At 45.3% G+C, this 23982-nt stretch overlaps 1 protein-coding gene across 3 annotated transcripts in view; it reads left to right on the top strand.

Annotated features, from left to right (window-relative positions):
* Window positions 1-21775, top strand: part of abcc3 (ATP binding cassette subfamily C member 3) — a 43089-nt gene extending 21314 nt beyond the window's left edge. The window contains exons 8-31 of one of the 3 annotated variants that reach the window (XM_022743407.1): window positions 1798-2058; window positions 4732-4909; window positions 5004-5165; window positions 5651-5743; window positions 6186-6389; window positions 7091-7237; window positions 7376-7463; window positions 7969-8035; window positions 8127-8253; window positions 8644-8820; window positions 8937-9104; window positions 9589-9772; window positions 9865-9973; window positions 10123-10279; window positions 10532-10739; window positions 11081-11391; window positions 16136-16335; window positions 17622-17748; window positions 18808-18909; window positions 19430-19576; window positions 19666-19824; window positions 19969-20135; window positions 20241-20435; window positions 21025-21775. In XM_022743407.1, coding sequence (XP_022599128.1) covers window positions 1798-2058; window positions 4732-4909; window positions 5004-5165; window positions 5651-5743; window positions 6186-6389; window positions 7091-7237; window positions 7376-7463; window positions 7969-8035; window positions 8127-8253; window positions 8644-8820; window positions 8937-9104; window positions 9589-9772; window positions 9865-9973; window positions 10123-10279; window positions 10532-10739; window positions 11081-11391; window positions 16136-16335; window positions 17622-17748; window positions 18808-18909; window positions 19430-19576; window positions 19666-19824; window positions 19969-20135; window positions 20241-20435; window positions 21025-21136 — 3850 coding nt within the window. In that variant the 3' untranslated portion in view covers window positions 21137-21775. Of the gene's footprint in view, window positions 1-1797; window positions 2059-4731; window positions 4910-5003; window positions 5166-5650; window positions 5744-6185; window positions 6390-7090; window positions 7238-7375; window positions 7464-7968; window positions 8036-8126; window positions 8254-8643; window positions 8821-8936; window positions 9105-9588; window positions 9773-9864; window positions 9974-10122; window positions 10280-10531; window positions 10740-11080; window positions 11392-12587; window positions 12902-16135; window positions 16336-17621; window positions 17749-18807; window positions 18910-19429; window positions 19577-19665; window positions 19825-19968; window positions 20136-20240; window positions 20436-21024 lie in introns of those variants that run through there. The other 2 variants (XM_022743406.1, XM_022743408.1) reach the window with 2 other exon arrangements.
* Window positions 21776-23982: the final 2207 nt, after the last annotated feature.

Consider the following 23982-nt stretch of genomic DNA (forward strand, 5'->3'; position numbering starts at 1 on the left):
TGTAAACCTGTTCGGCGTTGAGCTGTTGAACCGTCGTCGCTGATTCTTTCGCTGCTGGAATCTGACTCCTGTGTTTTTAAGCTGCCGTTGGAAAACCTGAAGCTTTTATCGCATCGTGTCTCTCTGCCTGAGCTCCTGCTAAACAAACGAACATTAACAAATTAAACAAATGCAACCGCAAGCTAAGACGCTAACGCAGTCGTCGTCCTCAGGGGGTTTTGCACTGTTTGTACTGTTACTGGCTTTTTTGTGTTGCCAGAGGGAATTTATCAGAAACAGTGAAGTTTGAAGCCGTTATCCCGTTAATCAATAATGAACACAGTCGTCGTTGAAACTCTTAATATTCAGTTTAACGTGTTTTTCACACAGAAAAACTCATCTACTTTTCTAGTCTGGATCTGGAGGGGGAGGGGCTATCGAGGGGCTGCAGAGCGGAGGTGATAATTATCTACAGGTTTGTTGCTTTGAACAAACCCTTTCACGTTAAAGTAAAGATTAAATCAACTATTAATATGAACATATTGATTGCAGCAGCTTTAAATTGTGATGAAATGAGGAGCCTGAGCAGCTGAACCTCTGTCCTTTGTCTCATCCTGACTGAACTTGTGTGACTCGTTTTGTAAATCATCAATAAAGAAATAACAGTTGGTCCAGACCAAGCCTCTAACGCACCGTCTCCCAGCATTCAACAGGGTGTGTTCACTGACAGGTCAGACACTCAGGTTGTGGGTTTGTAACCTCACTGTTTGTAAAAGGTGTGATATGTAACCCGCTCCTTTTATCTGCAACAGGTTTTCATTGGTCAGATTTACGACCGTATGAACCAGCCTCTTAGTGCAGTGCTGTTACTCTTAGAGTAACAGCACATGCGCATTTTGTGATTTTGTCCAGAAACAGTTCCACGACTTCCTCCATATTCTCATATTGACTATTAGCATCATTTCGAGGCTTAATATCGAAGCTCTACAGGGCGCTGCGTTCCTCCCTCAGCATCGTTAGACATAGATGTAATAAAACGAGTCCACACCTCCTCTGTGGGAAACTACAGGGTAAAATGCTGCGTCACAGACACAGAGCCAACCTGCAAAAGAAGAAGACAAAGTGAAGCAGGATGAACGTGTTTCCGGATCTAAAGTTCAACTGTTGCAGAAATTAAATGGAATAAAATATGCAGCAATAATCTGTGAGAAAAAACAACAGGAAAAAAAAAACAAACAGATGAAATGTTTTATTGTTCAGACACTTTCAGAGGTCCTTGAAGTCACCGTAGACCCCGGTCCTGTTACAGCTCTCCCTACGCTGCTTCCCCGTCCTCTTATTCTACTGAAATATGAGGACGTATCTGATATTATACGAGGCAAGAAGAAAATGAGGCTCACCTGGTGAATTCTGTAAAATCTGGAGACCTTTTTATATAGATATATATTAAATATGAAGGAGAGAAGTTCCACGAGAACCCGAGAGGAGAACAGTTTCTGGTTGTACGTGTTGTTCTATGCTCATCATTTAAAGATGCAGTAAACAGATTTTTATTTTTATTACGATCATTTCCAGTCATCGATGAATTGAATAAAAATTGTTTCTTTGAAAAGTTACAGATTGAACGACATCACATTCATTACATTCTGTCTTCTGTCCTTTCATCGACGCTGCTCTGATGTTTTATCTGTTAATATTATTATTGGTTTTATTAATAGGATCAATAATAGGAGTTAAACTGTTTTCACTGACATGATGAGAGTCACCTGTCCTCACCTGTCCTCACCTGTCCTCACCTGTCACCCGCTCCCTCCACAGTGAACCGAGCGTGTCCAGTCAGGCTGTGTACTCCAAGCCCCTGCAGTCCACCACCAACCACATAGCAGGAGGAGTGGGAGGGGGAGGGGGTGACACCAGCCCGGAGGAAGTGGAGGTGCTGCTGTCCAATCAGAAAGCGGCTCCCCGTCAGCCGTCCTTCCTGCGCGCCCTGGTCAGAGCCTTCGGACCGTACTTTCTGATTGGCTCAGGCTACAAGCTGCTGCAGGACATCATCACCTTCGTCAACCCTCAGCTGCTCAGGTAAACCACGACACTCGCGTTATTGCCGCGTCCCTGTATTTGCTGCGGCGTATTTGCAAGTTGTAAACGGCAACAATCTGCCATTGTTCCAGTGTTTTCACGTCCTGTTTCAGTCTCTTTGCGTTTTGTGTCGGTGTTTTTGCGTGTTGGTTGGTTTTCTCCACGGGGTCGTTCTGTTCTGTGTCCACGCCGGCGACGGTCTGTCCGTCTGTCTCATTCTCGTGGACACCGCATCTCAGTAACACCTCGAGGGAACGTCTTCACATTTGGCACAAACATTCACTATGACTCAAAGGTGACCTGATTAGATTTCGGTGGAGAAAGGTCAAAGGTCAAGGTCACTGTGACCTCGCGGAACACGTTTTTGGCCATAACTCACTACTTCATTCTTTCACATTCATTATGACACAAATTAACCCAAATACCTATAAGGGTAAATGAAGTGAAGTGAAGGAATGAAGTTTATATCCAAAAGGTCAAAGGTCAACTTCTCTGTGACATCATAATTTTCTGCAAAAACATTCAACACTGTAACTCAGGAAGAAGAGACTGTGACCTCGTTTCCTGTAACTCGTCTGGTTGACGGAGGAAACAACCACGAGGAGGTTTTTAGCAAATTATTAAAAATCATTCATGATGATTATTGATATTCATAGAATCATTAGTGGGAATCAGTGATCACGGGGCATCACCCTGGTATCAGCAGAACGAGCTCAGCTTCTGTTGTATGTGGTTGATAACTCTTATCTCCTCCTTTCTGCTGCGTCGGCTTTCATGGTTTCAGACTCGAGCTGCGTTCTCTGTCCTGTTTGATCGTTATAGATCCTCGGCCTCTTCTCTCCGAAGCGTCACACCTCTCTCCTTCAGTCCTCCCCTTACCTCCAGCACACACTCTCCTCTCCTCCTCGCTGTGTCTGTTTCTCCTGGTTAAAGACTCTTTCGTCTTTGTAAAACTCTCCAAAATGATCTTTGTTTTCTTGTTTGCTCCAGTGAGTTATCACCATGAATCTCTGCGGAGCTTCCTGAGTGGTCGCTGGCTCAGAGCTGTGCTTTCAGTTCGGTCCGGTGTAGTCAACTGTGACTTCAGAAATTCAGCCACAGATTCCTCGGCGTTATCACTTCCTCTGCTTCAGGATGTTGTTTTGTTCAGTCAGTAATTCCCAGTGTGTCGCACCTCTTCAGGTTCCAGGTCACACTCCTCCATCTCAGCATCTGGCTGCTCTGCTCCCTTGACTCATGTTGTTGTGACCTGGTTTCATCTGCATCTCAGTGTGTGTACCCGACAGCGTTTGACGGAGTTAGCATTAGCATTAGCATCGTCACCACGCTCTTGTTGTAGCTTTACTTTTATTTTCTGAGTTCGTCCCCTCGCCGTGTTTCCACAGCAGACTGAATCGTGGGAAACAAGCCAAGCGCACTCTGTCCTGCTCAGCGTGCAGAGTCATTCTGATATGTTTCTTCTTTAAGGTGGAAGTGGAGCAAAGTGATAACAGCTGCTGTGAGGAATCTTATCTGTGTGCCAGTGAGATAAGCCGTCAGAGCTGGAGACCACATACATTTCCTCTGTGTATGTTGTTACACAAGCTTCATTAATACTGATATTTGCTTTGTGAAAAGAACAAAAAACTTTACACAAGTTTAATTTTCATATATTAATGTTATAATTCAGATGTTATGCACATGGAGTAGGAGGGACTTGGTTCAGAACTGATTCGGTGGAAGCGTGGACGAGTTTATCCATCAAAGCTTTATTTAATTATGAAGTAAAAAACAACAGATGAAATCTTCTAAACTCACCATGATGCTGGAATTTGCATAAACTCCAACCTGTAGTTTGGTGGATCCGACCTGTGGGCGGCGGCCCCCTGGTGGGCCGTGGAGGTATCGCAAGTGGGACGAAAAAATCATCTGCTAAATAGTGTAATTTTGACTCAGGACGTCGCAGCAGCGTCTCTCGGTCAGTGTGTTTTACCCTTCATCACTGTCTGCTACAGGAGGTGAACAGTAAGGTTAGATTTTGGTGGTCAAAGGTCAAAGGTCACTGTGACCTCACAAAAGCACGTTTTTGGCCATAACTCACAAATGAATTCACTAATTACGACACAATTCAACTCAAATGTCCATGAGGATAAAAATGAAGTGACGACATTTTATATCCAAAAGGTCAAAGGTCAACTTCACTGTGACATCATAATGTTCTGGTCATTATTCAACACTGTAACTCAGGAAGGAGAAACTGTGACCATGTGTTTCCTGTGACGTCTCCTGTTGGTGGAGGAAACATCCAGGACGTCTCTGTCACATTCCCCCGACCTGTGGAGACAATGTCTCGCTCGAATGTGTGCAAAGTGTTTATTATGGCTCCGCATAATGTTTTTAAATGTGTTAAAAAGAAATGATCTTTAAAAACATTAAAAGCTCCTCATTGTTTTTAAGGTCTCTCACTGTGATGAGTCAGTCTGGAGCTTCCTCCATGTTTCCCTGCTCTCCGTTCAGTTCAGTCGTTACCATTAGAATAAAAGCTGCTCTGAGAACGTGTTATTATTATGGGATGTTCCAGTGGCTGTCAGTTGAAAAGGTCGGACCCTGCCGCTGTAGATAATCTGTGACCACTGCAGAGCTCCGACCCCGTTATCTTCAGACCGTGACGTTTCCCTCTCGGTGCTTTTACAGGATGCTGATCTCATTCACCAAACAGAAGGGGGTTCCTGACTGGTGGGGGTACTCGCTGGCCTTCCTCATGTTCTTCACCGCCTTCCTGCAGACCCTCATCCTGCACCGTCACTTCCAGTACTGCTTCGTCACGGGCATGAACGTCCGCACAGCCATCATCGGAGCTCTGTACAGGAAGGTGTGGAAGACTGCACACACACACACACACACACACACTAGCTGATGCAGTGTCGTTACAGTTGTGTCTGTTTTTGTCCGTTGTCGTTGTGCAGGCGCTGGTGATAACGAACGCCGCCAAGCGTTCCTCCACAGTGGGAGAGGTGGTCAACCTGATGTCTGTGGACGCGCAGAGGTTCATGGACCTCACCACCTTCCTCAACATGCTGTGGTCTGCTCCTCTGCAGATCATGCTGGCTCTTTACTTCCTGTGGCAGGTCGGTGCACACGCTGCAGGAAGTGGCACCGTCTCTCAGTTGTTGTTGTTGTTGTTGTGTTATTGTTGAGCCCCTCCCTGCAGGCTGGAGGTGTGGGTGGGTCTGTGTGTCACACCCACAAATAATATAAACTGAGAAACATCGGGGTCTGAAACGCTCCACAACCGAATATTATTCATGACGTTAAAGTGATGAAGGTTGTCTTAAAATGAAAAGATGTGAGCGTCAGACTCGCCACATCGCACGGTGTTTGTTTCCTGGTCTGATGAACAGAAACGCACTTTAACTTCCTCTCACCAAACGATTTATTAGAATTCAAATGTATGAAGATAAATAATGTTCATCTCAAGACAATCATGAGCGTCTCAGACACTGATGTTGCTGATTGTGACTGTGGGTGGAAACGTCCAGCTCAGTGAGTGGAGCATGTTTTATTGATCAGAGGTTAATCTGCTGCTGTGCTCTGCTGTGTTTGTGTCCGACAGAACCTCGGTCCGTCGGTTCTGGCTGGAGTCGCCGTCATGATCATGCTGATCCCTTTTAACGCTGTGATCGCCATGAAGACCAGAACCTACCAGGTGTGTCCCTCGGACTGCGTCTCTGTTGGTTTTCAGTGGAGCCACAACAGTGACAGGAACATGTTGTTTTGTATTTTTAAACATTTATTTAAAAAGAATTACTCCAAGATAATCTTTTTGTTTTACAGAATTATTTCTGATGAATCCATGACACTAGAGAATAGTTCATTAATCCTCAGGTTGAACAGTTTATATGTGATTCTTTAATACATGTATAAATGTCTCAAAATATTTGTATTAATATCATGATATTATGAGTTTCCCAGTTTAATCTCTGAGTTTATCAGTTTGTTTAGAGTGAGTTTGAAAATCTACTGTGATGTCCTTTTGTTTGCAGACGTTTCTCTGTATTTGGTGTTTGGTTTGTTTGAAGAGTGTTAACTTGTAAATAAGCAGTTTGACTTCTTGTCCTCCTCTTCGTCCTCCTCTTCCTCCCTCCCAGGTGGAGCAGATGCAGCACAAGGACGCTCGTATCAAGCTGATGAACGAGATCCTGAACGGCATCAAGGTCCTGAAGCTGTACGCCTGGGAGACCTCCTTCAAAGAGAAGGTCCTGGCCATCAGACAGAAGGAGCTCAACGTGCTGCGCAAAACCGCCTACCTGGGAGCGCTGTCCACCATGGCCTGGACCAGCGCCCCTTTCCTGGTAGGCTCAGTCCACATGACCAGAAGCTGGCGGTGAAGCCGGTCAGGAGTTAAACCTTCATGATGACACATGAAGTGAAAGATGAATGTGCAGCAGATTCAAACAGAATCAAGCTGCGAAACCATTTTTATAAACCTGTTATAAATGATTCACAGAGCCCACAGTGAAATAAATAATAAATCCATGTGTAGTGTGATTATAGATCAGCTCTAGCTTCTATATTAATACTGTGAAAGTATCAAAGCCTCAGTCCACAGAGAAATGCACACAGCCTGTATTCAGAAACTGAGCCTTAAAACCAGCCGTCAGGACTTCTGGAACTTTGTGATGTCACAACAAAGCAGTCACCAAGCCCCGCCCACCTGGACCCACCATCCAAACAGAAGAGAGGCTCAGAGCCTCCTCTCTTCTGATTGGCTCACAGACCTGTTGTTACTAGAGCTGCAGAGAGAAGCCTGAGAGAGGAGATGTGAAACTACACTGAGATGGTTTTTATCTCTTCTGATGGATCAATACTCTCTCTGAGGAAACATTATTGAATATTGGCCTGAGCTGATTATTGGTTGATAGATGTTTTATTCGTCAGAACGGATGATGAACCGTCATGTGATCAGTATCAGCTGCTAACGAGGTTATCGATGAGCCACCGGTGAACTCGTCGCCACAGTAACTGATGGAGCTGTTTCCTGATGTGTCTCCAGGTTGCCTTGACAACGTTTGCTGTGTATGTGACTGTGGATGAGAACAACGTCCTGGATGCGGAGAAGGCCTTTGTGTCGCTGTCACTCTTCAACATCCTCAGGTTTCCTCTCAACATGCTTCCTCAGGTCATCAGCAGCATGGTGCAGGTGGGAGCTCCTCCTCCTCCTCTTCCTCTTCCTCCTTCTCCTCTTCCTCTTCATCCTCTTCCTCCTCCTCCTCTTCCTCCTCCTCCTGTCTCTTTGTTAAGGTGTCACTGAATGTCTGTGTGTCTGTCTCCTTCTCAGACCAGTGTCTCATTGAAGCGGATCCAGAATTTCCTGAGTCATGATGAGCTGGATCCAGACTCTGTGGACAGGAAGAACACAGCCACAGGTGGAGTCATCATTAAGTGTTGTAGCTACGTGAGGAGACAGTGTCAGTGCAACAACGCTGCCTAACAACCACTTCAAATACTAATGTTTAATTTACCAATGAGTTGATTTGATATTGAAAACGACACATACACACTCGCCGTGTGGATCTCTCAGACAGTTTGAGAAACACATGAGATTTTAACAGATTTACTCCACAAGCGACCCCTGATGGTCCGCCAACCACGCTTTGAGAAACGCTTCTTTAAACAGACTGTGACGGCTCAGTGAACCTGCTCTGTCATTACATGTCATCAGTCCTGTGTGTAGACTGGTGAAGCCGCCGCCTCCGACCTCTCACCCAGAGACTGAGATGACTCACCGCTCAGAAATGTCTTTCAGTCTTTTGTCCTGTCACTACACACACACACACACACACACACACACACACACACACACACACACACACACACACACACAGGCACCTCTTCAAAGAGAAAGTCATGTGACGTTTTGTTGCTCCACAGATTTTTCTGTGACCGTCGTCAACGGGAAGTTCAGCTGGGCCAGAGAGGATCCTCCCGTCCTGCACAGGTATGTCACGCCGTGTGTCTGCACGTGTCACGTGTTTGTGTCGTTGTACCTGAGGTTGTTTGTGTAACACCTGTCGACTGTGTGTTTGTAGCATTAACGTGATGGTGCCTCAGGGCTCCCTGCTGGCCGTGGTCGGCCATGTTGGCTGTGGGAAGTCGTCGCTGATCTCCGCCCTGCTGGGGGAAATGGAGAAACTGGAGGGAGAGGTTTCTATTCGGGTACGACATCACCTCATCTTCTCACCTGTAGCTTCTTTGTATCCGTCAGAGCTTCACTAATGAACACAGAACCATCACCCAGATCTGCAGCCTCAGCTCTATATCAGCGTCTTCCAGCTCTTTGTTTTGGTTCATCTTCAGTGACCACAGCCTGCGACTTATATCATCTGTACAGCCATTACAATTCTTTCTCTTACTGTCGGGAAACATAAGAAGTTTCCTCAGAGCACATAAACCTCAGTGCAGCAGGATGAGAAACATCAGCGACATTAGAAAAGATCAGGTCAGTTTTTACAGGATGTACAAGTAGGTAAATAACGGCCCCCGATGACCCGACAGCAGTGAGAAGCTCTGTGGTGTAAAGGAACGTTTGTCGGCCTCTGTCCTCAGGGATCGATGGCGTACGTACCTCAGCAGGCGTGGATACAGAACGCCACGCTGCGGGACAACATCCTGTTTGGGAAACCCTACAATGAGCAGAAGTACCGCTGCGTTCTGGAAGCCTGCGCCCTGACCCCTGACCTGGAGGTGCTGCCTGGAGGAGACATGACTGAGATAGGAGAGAAGGTACGAGAGACGAGGACCCTCCGGTCTCCGTTCATCCACTCAGCCGCCTCCTTGTTTAGTTTTCTCTCTGCAGGTGTCATGGCGTCTGAGTTTCTCTTCCTGTCCGATCCCTGCAGGGCATCAATCTGTCCGGCGGTCAGAGACAGAGGGTGAGTCTGGCCAGAGCTCTGTACAGCGACGCTGACGTCTACCTGCTGGACGACCCGCTGTCCGCCGTGGACGCCCACGTGTCCAAACACATCTTCGACAACCTGATCGGCCCAGAGGGCGTGCTGAAGGGAAAGGTGAGACTGTGCTGACGGATGGAGGAGTTTCAACATTATACCTGCTAAACTTTAGCACGTTAGCATTTCCAGTTGATTCAGTTCAGATGATGATGAAATAAATATTCATGTTTCCCTCATCAATCCTCCATAATAATACTAATAACAATAATAATAATGATGATAATGATAATTTTAGACATTTTTTTCAACTGTATTAAAAAGTGAAATCTCACATTGACATAAGTATCCAGACACTTTACTGTGACACACACTGTGCTGTTTAGACTCTAAGAGGAAGTTTGATCTTTACCACTGAGGAAGTCTTATCAGTTTATGACTGTGATACGATCTGTTTGAGATTCTGTTACTGGATCTGTTGCTAATAAAAAGTGTGTGTGTGTGTGTGTGTGTGTGTGTGTGTGTGTGTGTGTGTGTGTGTGGGTGGTATTTATGTGTGTTTTATTAGATAATAACAGAGTTTTATTCTGTTGTTTTACTCCAGACACGTATTCTGGTGACGCACGGCATCAGCTTCCTGCCTCAGGTGGACAACATCATGGTGATGGTGGAGGGCCGGGTGTCAGAGATGGGCTCCCACCAGGAGCTGCTCAAACAGAACGGGGCCTTCGCAGAGTTCCTGAGGAACTACGCCCTGGAGGACATCGTGGAGGAGGACGACGCCATAGGTGGAGCTCTGCTTCCTCCTCCTCTGCCTCAGCTCGCATCAGGCTGACGCTCGTCTGTTTGTGCTTCATCAAACTGTTTCTCTCTTTCACAGAGGAGTTGATTGAAGATGAGGAGCTGTTCCCTGACGACGCCCTTAGCAACCACACAGACCTGGTGGACAACGAACCAGGGATCAACGAAGCCAAGAGGAACTTTATAAGGTATCAGATGAATGATGGTCAGTTGTAACGATTACAGCTGCTGCTAAATTAACATTATTGTTTGAAACTGGGCTTTAACTTGTTTAATCAGAATAAAGAGAGAAACTCTGCACTGAGATGACCCCCCCCCCTCCCCCTCATTCTCACAGGCAGATCAGCATCATCTCAGCAGACGGGGAGAACGCCAGGTGTCGCTCAGTGAGGAGACACGGCTGCAGCCAGAGGAAACACTCCGAGGCACAAGAGAAGAAGAAACCGCGAGAGGTGGAGAAGCTGATCCAGACGGAGACCACAGAGACGGGCAGGGTCAGCACGCTTTTATTTCCCCTTTTATTCTTACGCTCACATATTCTAGTTGTCCTTTGAATCCACAGGTAGAACTGTTGTTCCCAGGTGAATAAAGTGCAATAAGTTCTGGACCCAGAATTGTCCACAACACATTCTGTTTCCCGCCTCATGTAAATATTTGTGATTGAGAACGTCATGGACATCAACCAACAACAACACAGCAGTGGTTTGTACCTTAGTGACCTCGGCTGAACTCTCCCTCCTCACCAGGTGAAAACCAAAGTGTACCTGGAGTATGCGAAGGCGGTGGGACCCCTGCTGTCAGTGCTCATCTGTTTCCTGTACGGCTGCCAGAGCGCCGCCGCCATCGGAGCGAACATCTGGCTCAGCCAGTGGACCAACGACGCCTCGAGGAATCAGACTAAGGAGAACGTTCACATGAGGGTGGGGGTGTACGCAGCACTGGGCATTGCACAAGGTAAGAGTCACAGCCTGTTAGCGTTTATGGATTTATTGTTGCGTAGAAACTCGAACAGGTTTAATGGTGGAGCTGAACAGATACTGTAACTGCACCTGGAGCTCGTGCACCTGCCTCCGCCCACACTGCGTCTGGCTGAGCGGAGAGCAGGAGGAGATGTGTGATGTGTTGTCGTTGTCGTTGTGTCAGACTCGTGGACGTTGATGCTTCTCTTCCAGTGAGCTGTTCGTGTCTTTACCTTCGGGACGGACGCTACCTGTGTCTGTCTGTCTCATCCCATAATAAACCTCCCTCTCTGATATCTCTGCTCCTCCTCCTCCTCTGGTTCACCTCCACCCCAGGTATCCTGGTCATGATCTCTTCCTTCACTCTAGCCATGGGGAACATCGGCGCAGCCCGGAAGCTGCACTATAACCTGCTCTCCAACAAACTTCACACGCCCCAGTCTTTCTTTGACACCACGCCTATAGGACGCATCATCAACCGCTTCTCCAAGGACATCTACGTGATCGACGAGGCTCTGCCTTCCACCGTGCTCATGTTCCTGGGCACCTTCTTCGTTTCCCTCTCCACCATGATAGTTATCGTTTCCAGCACGCCCATCTTTGCTGTTGTCATAGTGCCGCTGGCTTTCACATACGTCTTTGTCCAGGTACTCAGGAGAAATGTGCTCGTGTGCCAGACGCCCTCCCTGCTCCTCCTCCCTCCTCCTCCTGTCTCTGGAATGGCATGTAGCTTGCAGCTTTCTAACCTTTGCGTTTTTTTGGGGGGGGGCGTCTGTTTCTCCGCAGCCTGTGATGGTGTCCGTGACGAGCGGCTGCCGCTGTGATTATCTTTATCTGCAATCATGAATTCACTTTGCTCTCTCTCTCCGCAGCTGAAACACTTCCTGTCCCGCCCGCAGCCTGCTGCCACGCCCCTCCTCTCACACACACACACACACACACACACACACACACACACACACACACACACATGCACACACGTTCTCATGCTCCACACAGAACCATGTTGCTCAGTCTTTACTGATCCACCACCTCCCTCTAGTGGTGGATCAGTAAAGACTGAGTCAGATCTGTTTCAGGGATTACATGTGATGTGCAGTTTGTGTATATGAGTGTTTTTTTTATTGCCACTGAAACATGGAACAATCTGAACTGATGTGTTTGATGTGTTTAATATTTAAAGAGTCTTTTATGTCGAGTACAGGGTTTTATTTAATCCCAGCTACAGAGGTAGAATCTGTCAGTGGTTTTAAACATGACTGAGCTACAGTTGTACGAGAGGGTGGATTTTAGTCTTCAGTGCCTCGTGTATGTGTCTCATATATAGACATGAATGGCGTCCATACAGTGAGTACAGGGGTTTTACACCTGGGAAACAGAGAGCCCTGGTGTCGGATCAGTACTCTGCGTGTTGTGTTCACAGCGGGGTCCAGAAGTCTGAGACCACGTCCCCATTCACGACTTCTGTGATCAGCTTTAAAGAGCCATGACCCTGATACATTTACAGCTGTGTCGAGTTTTAAAACTGACTGTCTTCAAGTACGAGGTGCAGAAATTAAAACTGCCCCCCCCCCCGACATCCACGTGAGGAGGTCGTAGCTACCTCGTACTTTATTTGGGAGCATCAAGTGGATGGCAGGTTATTTTTCTCACATGGCTGAGGCCTCGCAGCTTTTCACCCGTCTCAGGAGAAAGAAGTTTATTTGCATAGGCGTGATTTTTACTGAACAGCCACCCCCCCCCCCCCCATGAGAATGGCTAGTAATCCAATTTAACACAGGTGTTGTTGTGTGTCACACTTGACCCCTCCACCCCCCACCCCCACCCCTCCCCTCTCTCGCAGGTGTGCTGTTGTTGGTTAACTGCCTGTTGTGCCGCGGCTACAGTATGCTGCGGGCGGCCAAGCTCACACACCGCAACCTGCTCCAGGGGGTCCTGCGGGCCCCGCAGGCCTTCTTCGAGAGCACCCCCACTGGGCGGTTACTGAACCGCTTCAGCAAAGACATGGACGCTATAGACTCCCACATCCCAGAAAATATTGACATATGGATGCGCACTTTCTGGTACACACTGAATGTGCTGCTCATATGCTCTGCCCTCACCCCAATGTTCCTCATAGTCATAGCCCCATTAATGGTGTTCTATTGGTGGGTTCAGGTAAATAGGAAACAAGTCTGCTAACTCATTAATACAACATGCATGTCTGAGAGTGTTGTTGAGTGCGTGCTGCTCGACTGTTGCATGTGGTTGACGTGGTGATCGTGGCTGTAGAGGAGTAGCTGCAGTGTTGTAGTGCAGTAGTGTAGCTGCTCGGTCTGTAGTGACCCAGTGGAGCTTCGTTAGCTCCGTTAGCTTCATTGGGAATCAGCGGTAATTAGTCAGGGTTCGAACCCCCGAGCTTCTTGGATCACTAAAGTCCGTCCAGATGGATTTTTGTGCTGATATTCATAATGTGAAAAACAGTAAAATGACATGATGAATTCTTTTAAACTTGGTAGACGGCCTTCGGGGACTGAGATACACATTTCTACTATAAATGAGCAAAATCAGTCAAAAAACAAAACATGGCCGCCATCTTCTCTATGGGCGGAGCTCGAGCCATAACTCATTAACCATTTGTCCAATCATCATGAGACCGGGTAGGTAACTTCAGGGCGTGATAGACAGTAGGCCTATTAAAGCATTTTGAGCCCGACCCACAGGGGGCGCCACAAACACCAAAAGTGTGTACCTCAAAACCTGGTGGACAGAATCTCACCAAATTTGTTGCACATGTCCTGGAGGCAATTATTAACTGAAATATTGACTGATGAAAGTGGGTGTGGCTTATTCATCAATATCTGCCATTTTAAGCCTTAACCATAACTAGAAATATGATCTCAGTCGGCCCAGTCCTGGCGCTATGATTAAGTGTTTTTATTGAGCACAAAAGGGTTCGAACCTGTAAATTGCCACTTGATAATGTTGCAATTATTAATAATTGTAATTATTACAACAGTAACTTTTGTTATTACTAGTAAACTGACACAGTTCTCAGAGGCAGAGCTGCTCTGGAGGCAGAAATAAACTCAGTGGTTGGACAGTTTGATCTCATCCATATCCAATCAGACGTGACCTGGAGCGATGTAGAGAGAGAGCTTTCATCACGTCTGAGCTCAGAATCTGCAGCTGACTGAAAACCCAGTCCGCCTGTCGAGCAGCAGACTTCTGAATCTTCCTCAGTAGTTTAACATGTAATCTGCTTCACCTGTCCTCCAGTCTCCTTTCGGCCACAGTCGCAGGTTGTTTCTGTCACCGAGCGCCGCCGTCTGACCTCTCAGGGTTGTTGTCGTTTGTAGTGTTGAATCAGACACTAATATTCAAGCGAATTCAAATCCTGCACTAACTTTCACGTCTCAACGCTGGAGATGATCACCAGTGTTTTCAGAATCATTACTGTGATCAGGACGTTTGATTCAGACCAGGTTAAAGGTGACGGTTGTTTGTGCTCGTGTTGTGTTCAGGTGAAGAAGAGCTGATGAGTGTAGGTGTAGAAAAGGATGCACTCCTGTACCCGACCTCTAGGTGGCACACTTTGGTATATTTCTGCTGTTACCTCCGGTTAAAGGGGCACTCCACCAATTCCACACATGAAGTTCAGCTCTCTTGTCTGGAGTGCTGCGTTCGTGTGACGTCGGCTGTGGGAGTTTTCAGAGTTACAAACTGAAAGTGTGACGACTAAAAGCATCCAGTGTTCTCGGAGCTCGAACCGTACGAGGAAGTAAAAGTCAGTGGCAAAGTTTGTGGCAGAAATTGCGTCATTAAAGACTCAGGATCAGATCACTTTCTAAGTCTCCTCCTCCTCCATCATTTCTGTGAGCTTGTTTTTTAATAGCCCGTTAGTTCTTTCAATGCCTCGTGAAATATTGTTTGTGTCTTTTCAAAAAGTTTCTCCCGGTTTTCATCTTCAAAAAGAGCGGAATCCGACCGCAGGTGCAGAGGTTAAATTGTCCTTAAACTTCTCAGAAGTCGAGGTCACTGAGTCATGTACAGTCAGTCCAGTCACATGCACCATGTCAGAAAACAGAGTCTACACTGTCTACAGCAGCCTGTACATCCTAAACGGCTCTGCTTTGATCCCGTCTTTGCAAACTGCCTGTGTGTCTTTCTGAACTCGTTTCTTTGTGCTGCTGCGAGGACAAATACTGAAACAGGGCGTTTGTCTCCACAGTGTGATTTTCTTCAGATGTGGAACATACGAGCAGCAGTGAAACACTTTACATTACCGAGCACAGAGAACAGACGTCGGCTGGGTTGGATAGAGCAAACAGCCTCATCTACAGCACAGATTCATTTCAAAATGAAAACGTATCAGTGAGGACGTTCAGCACAGAACTCCACAATTAGCAGCATTTACAAAGTGAACAAATGAGAAACTAAATGAGAAACTTAGATATACTTTTACAATATATTTTACTTTTAACACGTGTGACTCCCCCAATTTTGTGGAAGTGACTAAACTGCTGGAGTACCCCTTTAACCACGCTGGGTAGAGACGACACACAGTCTGTCAAACCAATCAGGTGAGAGAGTCGATCAGTTTGTCAGTGCATCACACAGGAGCACATCCGGTGTAACTCTGTGAAGACACAGTCAGTATCTTTAAACCTACACATACGCCGATGTGTGCAGGTCATTAAAGTGACGACAGAGCAGAGATTCATGAGGCGTTCAGGGTCTGTGTGCTCACCTCTTTGCTACTAACCTGACTTCCAAATGATTAATATCAGCCGTGCTAACAGAAGCTTATCTCACTCCTGTGGCTTTGTCATGGCATCTATCCTGCATGGCTGCATCATGTGTCTGCACTCACTGTAACTATACGTCTGCACATACTGTTGCTGCTCAGGGAACTGCTGCTTCAGGCTTTTAACATTTTCAAAACAACTTTATTTTATAGACTGTAAATTAGATTTTTGATGTAATGAAAAACAAAACACCTGCAGTTAAAATCACCAGTCCTTTGGGCCTCGTGGAAAAACATGGATGAAGTTATGATGCAATAATAATAATAATGATTATACTAAATTCTAAATTTCAAAAGTGTGTTGTAATATATTCCCGAGGTGAATGCAGGTGAGCTGATTTGCACGTACGCTTGGAAATCACCACCTGGGAGGAGCTTATGTAACATTAGCTGGCTCCTTATCTGAAGAGAGGAATATCAAACCACCACTGCAGGTGGTTTGTTCAAACAGGCTCTTTATTACTCCGAGTGCTTGCGACTGTGTATGTGTGTGGGCTCGTCTGTGTGCATCATAATGATTTTTTTGAATATCTGAACATCTGTCATGTCTTGTTCAGTTGTAATGTTGTGTTTCTTTTTTCCCCCCCCTCCCTCAACGCCTGTAGAGATTTTACGTTGCCACGTCTCGGCAGCTAAAGCGCCTGGAGTCGGTCAGCCGCTCTCCCATATACTCCCATTTCTCTGAGACCATCACGGGCTCTAGTGTAATCCGAGCCTATGGCAGACACTCTGCCTTTGTTCTGATGAGTGATATGAAAGTGGATGAGAACCAAAAGAGTTACTACCCTGGTATAGTGTCCAACAGGTACGTGTCCTGTTTCAGCTCAGCAGAGCAGCTGCTGTGTTCCAGTGTTGTTGAAGAGACTCCTGCACACAGCCACTGGTGTGAGGGTGTGACAGTTTGGGAAACACACATTATCAATGGGGATCGACCGATTATCGGTGGTAATATTCAGCATTTTAACCAATAAAATAAACGTGTTAGTGCGTTACATTTACAAAAACGGGGGAGGGAGTAAAACATCTTATTTGGTGATGATAATAATAAATGATAAAACCATTAAATCAAAGAGCATCTTTAGGTTACCAGGTGAATCAGAAATCAACCAATTAATTCCAGCCAGGCTCTTTGCAGTCTGTGCACACAGCTGATAGTTACTAATATACACTCAGTGTTCAGTTTATTAGGAACATGTAGGTAAAACTGATGTAGTCAGTCCTGCAGTAAATCCTCCTTCATGAAGATTATGATGTTCAGTTTTTATTGAAATAGTTTTAGACAGTTGTTGATGATCACTGTGGAGGATGTAGTGTGTGGCGCTGTGTTACATTATACAGGTGTGTCTGTTATTTAGCCTGGGTGGACAAAACAATAGCAACACCTGGACGCCACTGTGAGGTTCCTTATACAGCAGTAGTTCTGTGTTGGCATGTTGGTATCGGCCCTGAAAAAAACCATATCGGTCGATCCCTAATAATCACCTCACTAAAGTAAACTGCCAGGCATTTCAAACCGGTGAAAGAAAATGAAAAGATTTCAACACTGGAACGCAGCCGCTGACACGTTTCACTGAACAAACACACTCCAGAGTTTCAGAGCCTCACTGCAGAGAGACGAGTTCCCTCAGCTGCACAGCACACAGTGTGATTTCACTCACAGTAAAGCTTATTGTACAGTATACTTAGCATAGTTATACAGCTCCTCTTTACTTAATAGGTCTTTCCACAGCAGACATCTTCACATGTCAAAGCAGCAAAAGATAAGTAATGTAATTATGCTTCTTCTGCTGTGGCCTGTAAAAGTGTCTGCAGAGAAAAGAGCTTATAATAATTAATCAGTACTGTGAAAACAAACATGTCATTTCCTTATATATGAGACATTCATGTGAAGGATAAGTCAACAGGTGTTTTCATCAGTAATCAAAGCCCCAGCAGTAACGTCACTCTGCAGCGTGCCTGAAAAGACTTGATGCTAATTTATTTTACAGTTTATTGTTTTTGCACTCACTTACATATTTATATCAGGAACTGAGTTCTCCTGTTGGTCAGACCTCTTATTACCTGTAACTGTGCTGTAACTCTGTCACACAGGTGGCTGGGAGTGCGTATTGAGTTCATTGGGAACTGCATAGTGCTGTTTGCTGCTCTGTTTGCTGTGACTGGAAAGGAGAATCTGAACCCCGGCCTCGTGGGTCTGTCTGTGTCCTACGCTCTACAGGTACGCTTCAAACAACCTGCCGTTAATGATCTGCATTAACTGTTGCCATAGCAAAGGACTTAGTTCAGCTGCTGAAGTTGGTTTCCTTTACCTTATTAGTTAGCTAGATTAGGATGACATGACTACGTACAATGTGAAACTGACTCATCACCAGACTCACCAGACCTTTTAGCCTCTTTTAGCTCATTATTTTGGTTTTCCAGCCACAAACTCAGCTCTCATCACCTGTGTCTCCAGCCGCAGCAGACATCTGCAAAAAGGCTCTGATAAAATGAGTAGCATCCAGACAGAAAAAACAAAGTTAGCGACTAGCTAACATAGAACACAGAGGAGCATTTAGCATCTAGAGAACCTCATGTTTTTCTCTGGAGTTGTTGAACACGAAAATAGAGATAAAAAAAAAGACGGGTAGACAGAAACATGACTCCAAATGATATTGCTCACAGTTGCTGGATATGTAGATAAATAACTGTTTGCTAACAAGTTCACTATATTTAAAGCTTGTTCTGCTGCCTCAAAGTGGCCAAAAAAATACTTTCAGCTATTTCAACCGTTTATCCATTAACTTCTAGCTAACTGTTTTAACTGTTTATCCATTAACTTCTAGCTAACTGTTCTAACTGTTTATCCATTAACTTCTAGCTAACTGTTTTAACTGTTTATCCATTAACTTCTAGCTAACTGTTCTAACTGTTTATCCATTAACTTCTAGCTAACTGTTCTGTTTATCCATTAACTTCTAGCTAACTGTTTTAACTGTTTATCCATTAGCTAACTGTTCTAACTGTTTATCCATTAGCTAACTGTTCTAACTGTTTATCCATTAGCTAACTGTTCTAACCGTTTATCCATTAACTTCTAGCTAACTGTTCTAACTGTTTATCCATTAACTTCTAGCTAACTGTTCTAACCGTTTATCCATTAGCTAACTGTTCTAACTGTTTATCCATTAACTTCTAGCTAACTGTAACCCCACCCCGGCCAACAGCATTAGCACCCTGTGGGGTGCAAACCTTTTTGTTTTTAAGGATCACTCTGAAGCCTGTATTGCTCTTGTAGGTGACCATGTCTCTGAACTGGATGGTGCGAATGACGTCAGATCTGGAGAGCAACATCGTAGCAGTGGAGAGAGTGAAGGAGTACTCTGAGACCAAGACAGAGGTGTGTTATGAAGAGTGTGTCTCTCTCACTCCACAGACGCTTCAGTCGGACTGTGCATGTGTTTGCTTTCAGAAGTAAAACAGCGTTGGCTTTGAGCTGCTGTTAAATGTAGGAATTTACTTACATTCTAAAAAAAACTGTCCTGCTGCCAAGTCATGTTCCTTACAAACACTGGACCTATAAACTATAACTAGATCCAGAAATATTAGATTACCTGATGCCAACACGGGCCCCTGTGTTGCATAAGATAAACAGGGCATTTGTACTGTACACAGTGTACTTTTTCAGCTCTTTCACAATAAGGGCCCCTCTATTGCTGGTATAGTTGTTAGTGAAAGCCTTTGTTTGGAGCGTCCAGTTTGTCCCAGAGGTGAAGTAAATGTTTGGCAGCTCTGAGTGACTGTGGCGACCAACTCAGGTTTTTAGAGTGAGAAACAAATCAGTTGTGTGAAAAGCCAAGCAGGCTAATGAGTTGTTCAGAAAGTTTCCCCGGTCAGAAACGCTGCGTTTACCTTCACAGGCCCCCTGGGAGGTGGAGGACAAGAAGCCTCCTCCTGAATGGCCCATGGAGGGAAACGTGCAGTTCCAGGATTACAGCGTTCGGTACCGAGAGGGACTGGACCTCGTCCTGAAGAACCTGACACTGAGCGTCAAGGGAGGAGAGAAGGTGGGGGAGGGTGTGGTGGGACAATCACTAAAGGATCATGGGTCAAGAAAACGGCTTCACTAATCAGGTCTGTGTGTGTTTCTGTGCAGATTGGTATCGTGGGTCGCACCGGAGCAGGAAAGTCCTCCATGACGCTCTGCCTCTTCAGACTGCTGGAGGCTGCAGCAGGAGAGATCACCATCGACAAGGTGAAGATCTCTGAGATAGGCCTGCATGACCTGAGGTCCAAACTCACCATCATTCCACAGGTAACAACACACACACACACACACACACACACACACACACACACACACACACACAAGATAGTCCTCAGGTTTTGGACAGATGCAGCGATGGGTCAGTCTCTGCTCTGTCCTCCTGTCTAACCTCACGGCTGCTCTCTGTCTCAGGAGCCGGTGCTGTTCTCGGGGACCCTGAGGATGAACCTTGACCCCTTTGAGCAGTGTAGTGATGAGGAGGTGTGGAAAGCTCTGGAACATTCTCACCTCCGCAAGTTCGTCAGCAACCAGCCGTCCAAACTGAATCTGGAGTGTTCAGAGGGAGGAGAGAACCTCAGGTCGGTGCGGAGGAGGAGACGGACATTACTGGTCTTAGTTAGTGGACAGACGTCAGTGCAGCTGTCTGCAGCGCTGTGATGTGTCGTGTGCTGTTGTGTCTTCAGTGTGGGTCAGAGGCAGCTGGTGTGTTTGGCTCGAGCTCTCCTGAGGAAGACGAGGATCCTCGTCCTGGATGAAGCTACAGCTGCTATCGACCTGGAGACAGACGATCTGATCCAGTCCACCATCAGGACTCAGTTTGAAGACTGCACCGTCTTCACCATCGCACACAGACTCAACACAGTCATGGATTACACCAGGTAAGATCTCTGTGTATACTTCCTACTGTAAAGGAAAATTACACATCAATACACTGTTGAAAACTAAAATATATAAACGTATTATTTAGTGAATAACCTCTGAGCCGTAGATGGCAGATTTGAAGCTTCAACAGCAAGACAAAATGTGTCCTACACAGAATCTAGTTATAAGACGTCTTCACTAAAAACTGAATCCAAGGAATATTGAATTACATGTTTACAGTCTTCTTCTTCTTCTCCTGAGCCTTTGTTGGTGCGTTGCTGTGTTTCCTGGTGTGTCACCTGTACATCAGTAGAATAGTGTGAGTAATATTGTGCGTCACGTCGTGTAGCGTGTGAATGTGCGTCTTCACACCCTCAAACAAAACAGGGACATGAAAACCTTTAATGGAGAGACTACAGCAGCTTCACACAGAGACAGATCACACGTGTGTCTTCAAAAGCGCTGCAGGAACATCACAGGGTGGTTTTAGATCAATATCTTGTATAAACTGTATATCTAGTATATCTAAACCTTGTCTTTGTGAACATGTTCTCTAAACTGTCCAGACTCTGTACCTGAACCACCGTGTGCTCTGTCCTCCTGCAGGGTCCTGGTGTTGGACAAGGGAGAGGTGGCTGAGTTCGATACTCCGACAAACCTCATATCACAGAGAGGAATCTTCTACAGCATGGCTAAAGATGCAGGACTGGTGCAGTAAACCGCCTGTTTGTCCCCGATGAGGATCAGCTCAGTTTGACTCTGAATTCTGGCAGTTCAACTGAAGAGTACCTCCACGTGCAGTTGGTATATTTTCAGGGCACTTCCTGCTGGTTCTGAACTAAACCTGAGCTCCTTTCCAAGCTTGGATCAGTCAGCAGTTGCAAACAGTTGAACCGACATCAGGACATGTGACTGACCGTATTGTCCTGTGGGGCAAACGGTCCTATTGTATCTATATAGGACAAAAACAAGCCATATGTGCAAGTGCTGGTTGATCCAAGTCTGCTCTTTAGTGCCTTCTGCCAGTGGGACGAAGAAGCCAGTGAATGTATCGTTTTCTAATCAGCTGCAAAACAAACAACAAAAAGGAGGAGCTTTTTTATTTTATTTTTTCTACCAGAGAAATGCTGTGCCACTGTACTTTCCTCAGACAAAAAAAAACCATACACTTTGTGATAAACCCACTTATTTTTGTACTGTACCTTTATTTAAGCCACTTTTTAAAGATTTTTCTCATAGGGAAGTTTGCTCAGTTTAACATGTGATTCTTCTGTGAACCAAATTTATAAAAACTTGAATTCTGTACCACCAAAATATTAAATATGATAATGCCTTTATTAAAAAAAAAGGAAGAAGACTGTGTGTGTGCTGTCTGTGTTCATGAAAGATGTGAACAATGTGAACTTGTCCTTGAAGCTACTGTTGGTTTATCAACCTGCAGCTGAGTTTATATTTTAATTATATCCCACAGAAATCATCAGTCCTGGTGCTGAGTGATAATGGGAAAATAAAATAAGGAAAATGAACTTTACAGAAGAATGTAATTATTCCAGTCGTCCACTAGAGTGCGCTCACAGTCAGTCAAGGATCCACTAGACGTTAATATCACAGCGGTGCCGCATTATGAGTTTTCTATAAACTCCCTCTGATTCCTTTAAATAATATTTAAACTTGATCATTATTAATGAAAGCATTAAAGGCCGATCACACTGAAGTTACCACACAGTATACATGATGCTGCACTTTCTCTGAAGACTAAATGAGGACAATCATTTATTTCAAATGTCAAATAATTAAATGCGTGGTAATTACCGTCCCAATCAACATCTTGACAGGGTTTCAGGATTTTGTTGTGTACTTTGTGTATCAACTGGATTCAGTTGATCTTTTTGATGTTTCATCAACTGCTCGGTGCCAAGAAGAAGAGTTCACCACAGATCCCTCACGGCAAGACGTCTCTTGCCCCACACACATATTCTTCATGGACCGCTGCAGTGTTTTCATCCAGCTACTGACACCGAACACACACCGTCTCTGTGTCTCTGACAGATGCTGATAGCACCAGTATGAATGAATGCTTGGCTGCCAGCTTCTTTGGTAATGTGCCTGCCCATAGGCAAAGCTGCATGAAGTGGCAGAGGCTTGGCTCTGGCTGTCTGCTGACAGGCCCCGTCAGTTTGTGCTGCAGGCGCTGGATCCTCAGTGTTCAGCAGAGTGGTGACAAAGCGAGAAGCTCCTTGTTTTTCCAGTCATGATTTGTCTGAGTGTTGCTCAATGTTACGTCTGAATAACAACCTGATCCTGGTTGTTCTGTTCTTCAGGCCACCTACAGTTGTCTAAACAGTTGAGTGTTTATAAGGAAATAATCTTATTTACTTTCTTGCTGAGCGTTCAACATGAAAGTGAATATCACTCATATCTGTATACAAAATATGAAGCTACAATCAGCAGCTGGTTAGCTTAGCTTAGCATAAAGACTGGAAATGGGGAGACAGCTAGCCCGGCTCTGATCTGTCCTCCAGCACCTGTAAAGCTGGTTATCATGTTCTTTAGATTGTTAACCACTTTGTTCCCTTTGGATGCAGCCAGGCTACATTTCTCCCCATGTTTCCACTCTTTGAGCTACGCTAAGCTAACCAGCTACTGGTGTTGCAAATTATTTAATCTATCAATCATCAGTCATTTGATTTAGCCACAGCTAGCAACCTCTTCATCAGCTAGCTTGGCTCTGTAAGTCCTCCTACTAGCACTTTTAAAGCCTACTAACATGTTTTGTTTTTTTTTTTCATACAAACACGTGTTAAAACAATAATATGTGGTTATGTGCTTTCTGTGCAGCAGGTTACTGTGACCTATGGTCACGTTTTGTTGCTAGGCGACATGTAGTGGTTGAAGTAATGATGCAGGAGCGAAGGGAAAAGTGTCAGTGACGTAGTATAAACGTATAAAGTATAAACGTCAGGACATGGTGGTGGATGGACGGATGGAGAGCGGTGTTCGATTCGCATGTGAAACCAGCTGTTTATATGTTGTTTCTGTCATCAATGACGGTTCGACAAAATTATTGCTGTAACCATGACAACAAAGCTTGTCCAATGTCGAGGAAGTACTTTTTATAACCCAAACAACGACTTTTTCCTAAACCTAACCAAGTCATGACCGTTTATTATTGTAACCATGACTACAAAGGTCCGGCTCTATTGTAACCATGACAACCTGTATGGTTGTTCAGGCTGGAGGTCTGGTTGAACAGCTTGATATTTGGGGAAATTCATATATTTTCTTTCTTGGGGAGTTAGATGAGATGATTGTTACCACCGTCAGCTGTCAGGGAAATATATAAGGCTACAGCTAGCAACCTGTTAGCTCAGTACAGGGGACACACATCCTCCTACCAGCTCCTCTAACAATCAGTAACATGTTGGTTTTATCCACAAAAAACGGACAAGTTGTCAGTTTTACAAGGGGTTACATGTCAGACTGTTTCTTTGCAGGAATCATTGACGTCCTTTCACAATGAGGTTGTGAGGCACCCAGTCCAGACTACGATACAACATGTTGACA

This window comes from Seriola dumerili, unplaced genomic scaffold (genome assembly GCF_002260705.1).
Source record: "Seriola dumerili isolate Sdu_G_001 unplaced genomic scaffold, Sdu_1.0 BDQW01000068.1, whole genome shotgun sequence".
Classification (NCBI taxonomy): Eukaryota; Metazoa; Chordata; class Actinopteri; order Carangiformes; family Carangidae; genus Seriola; species Seriola dumerili.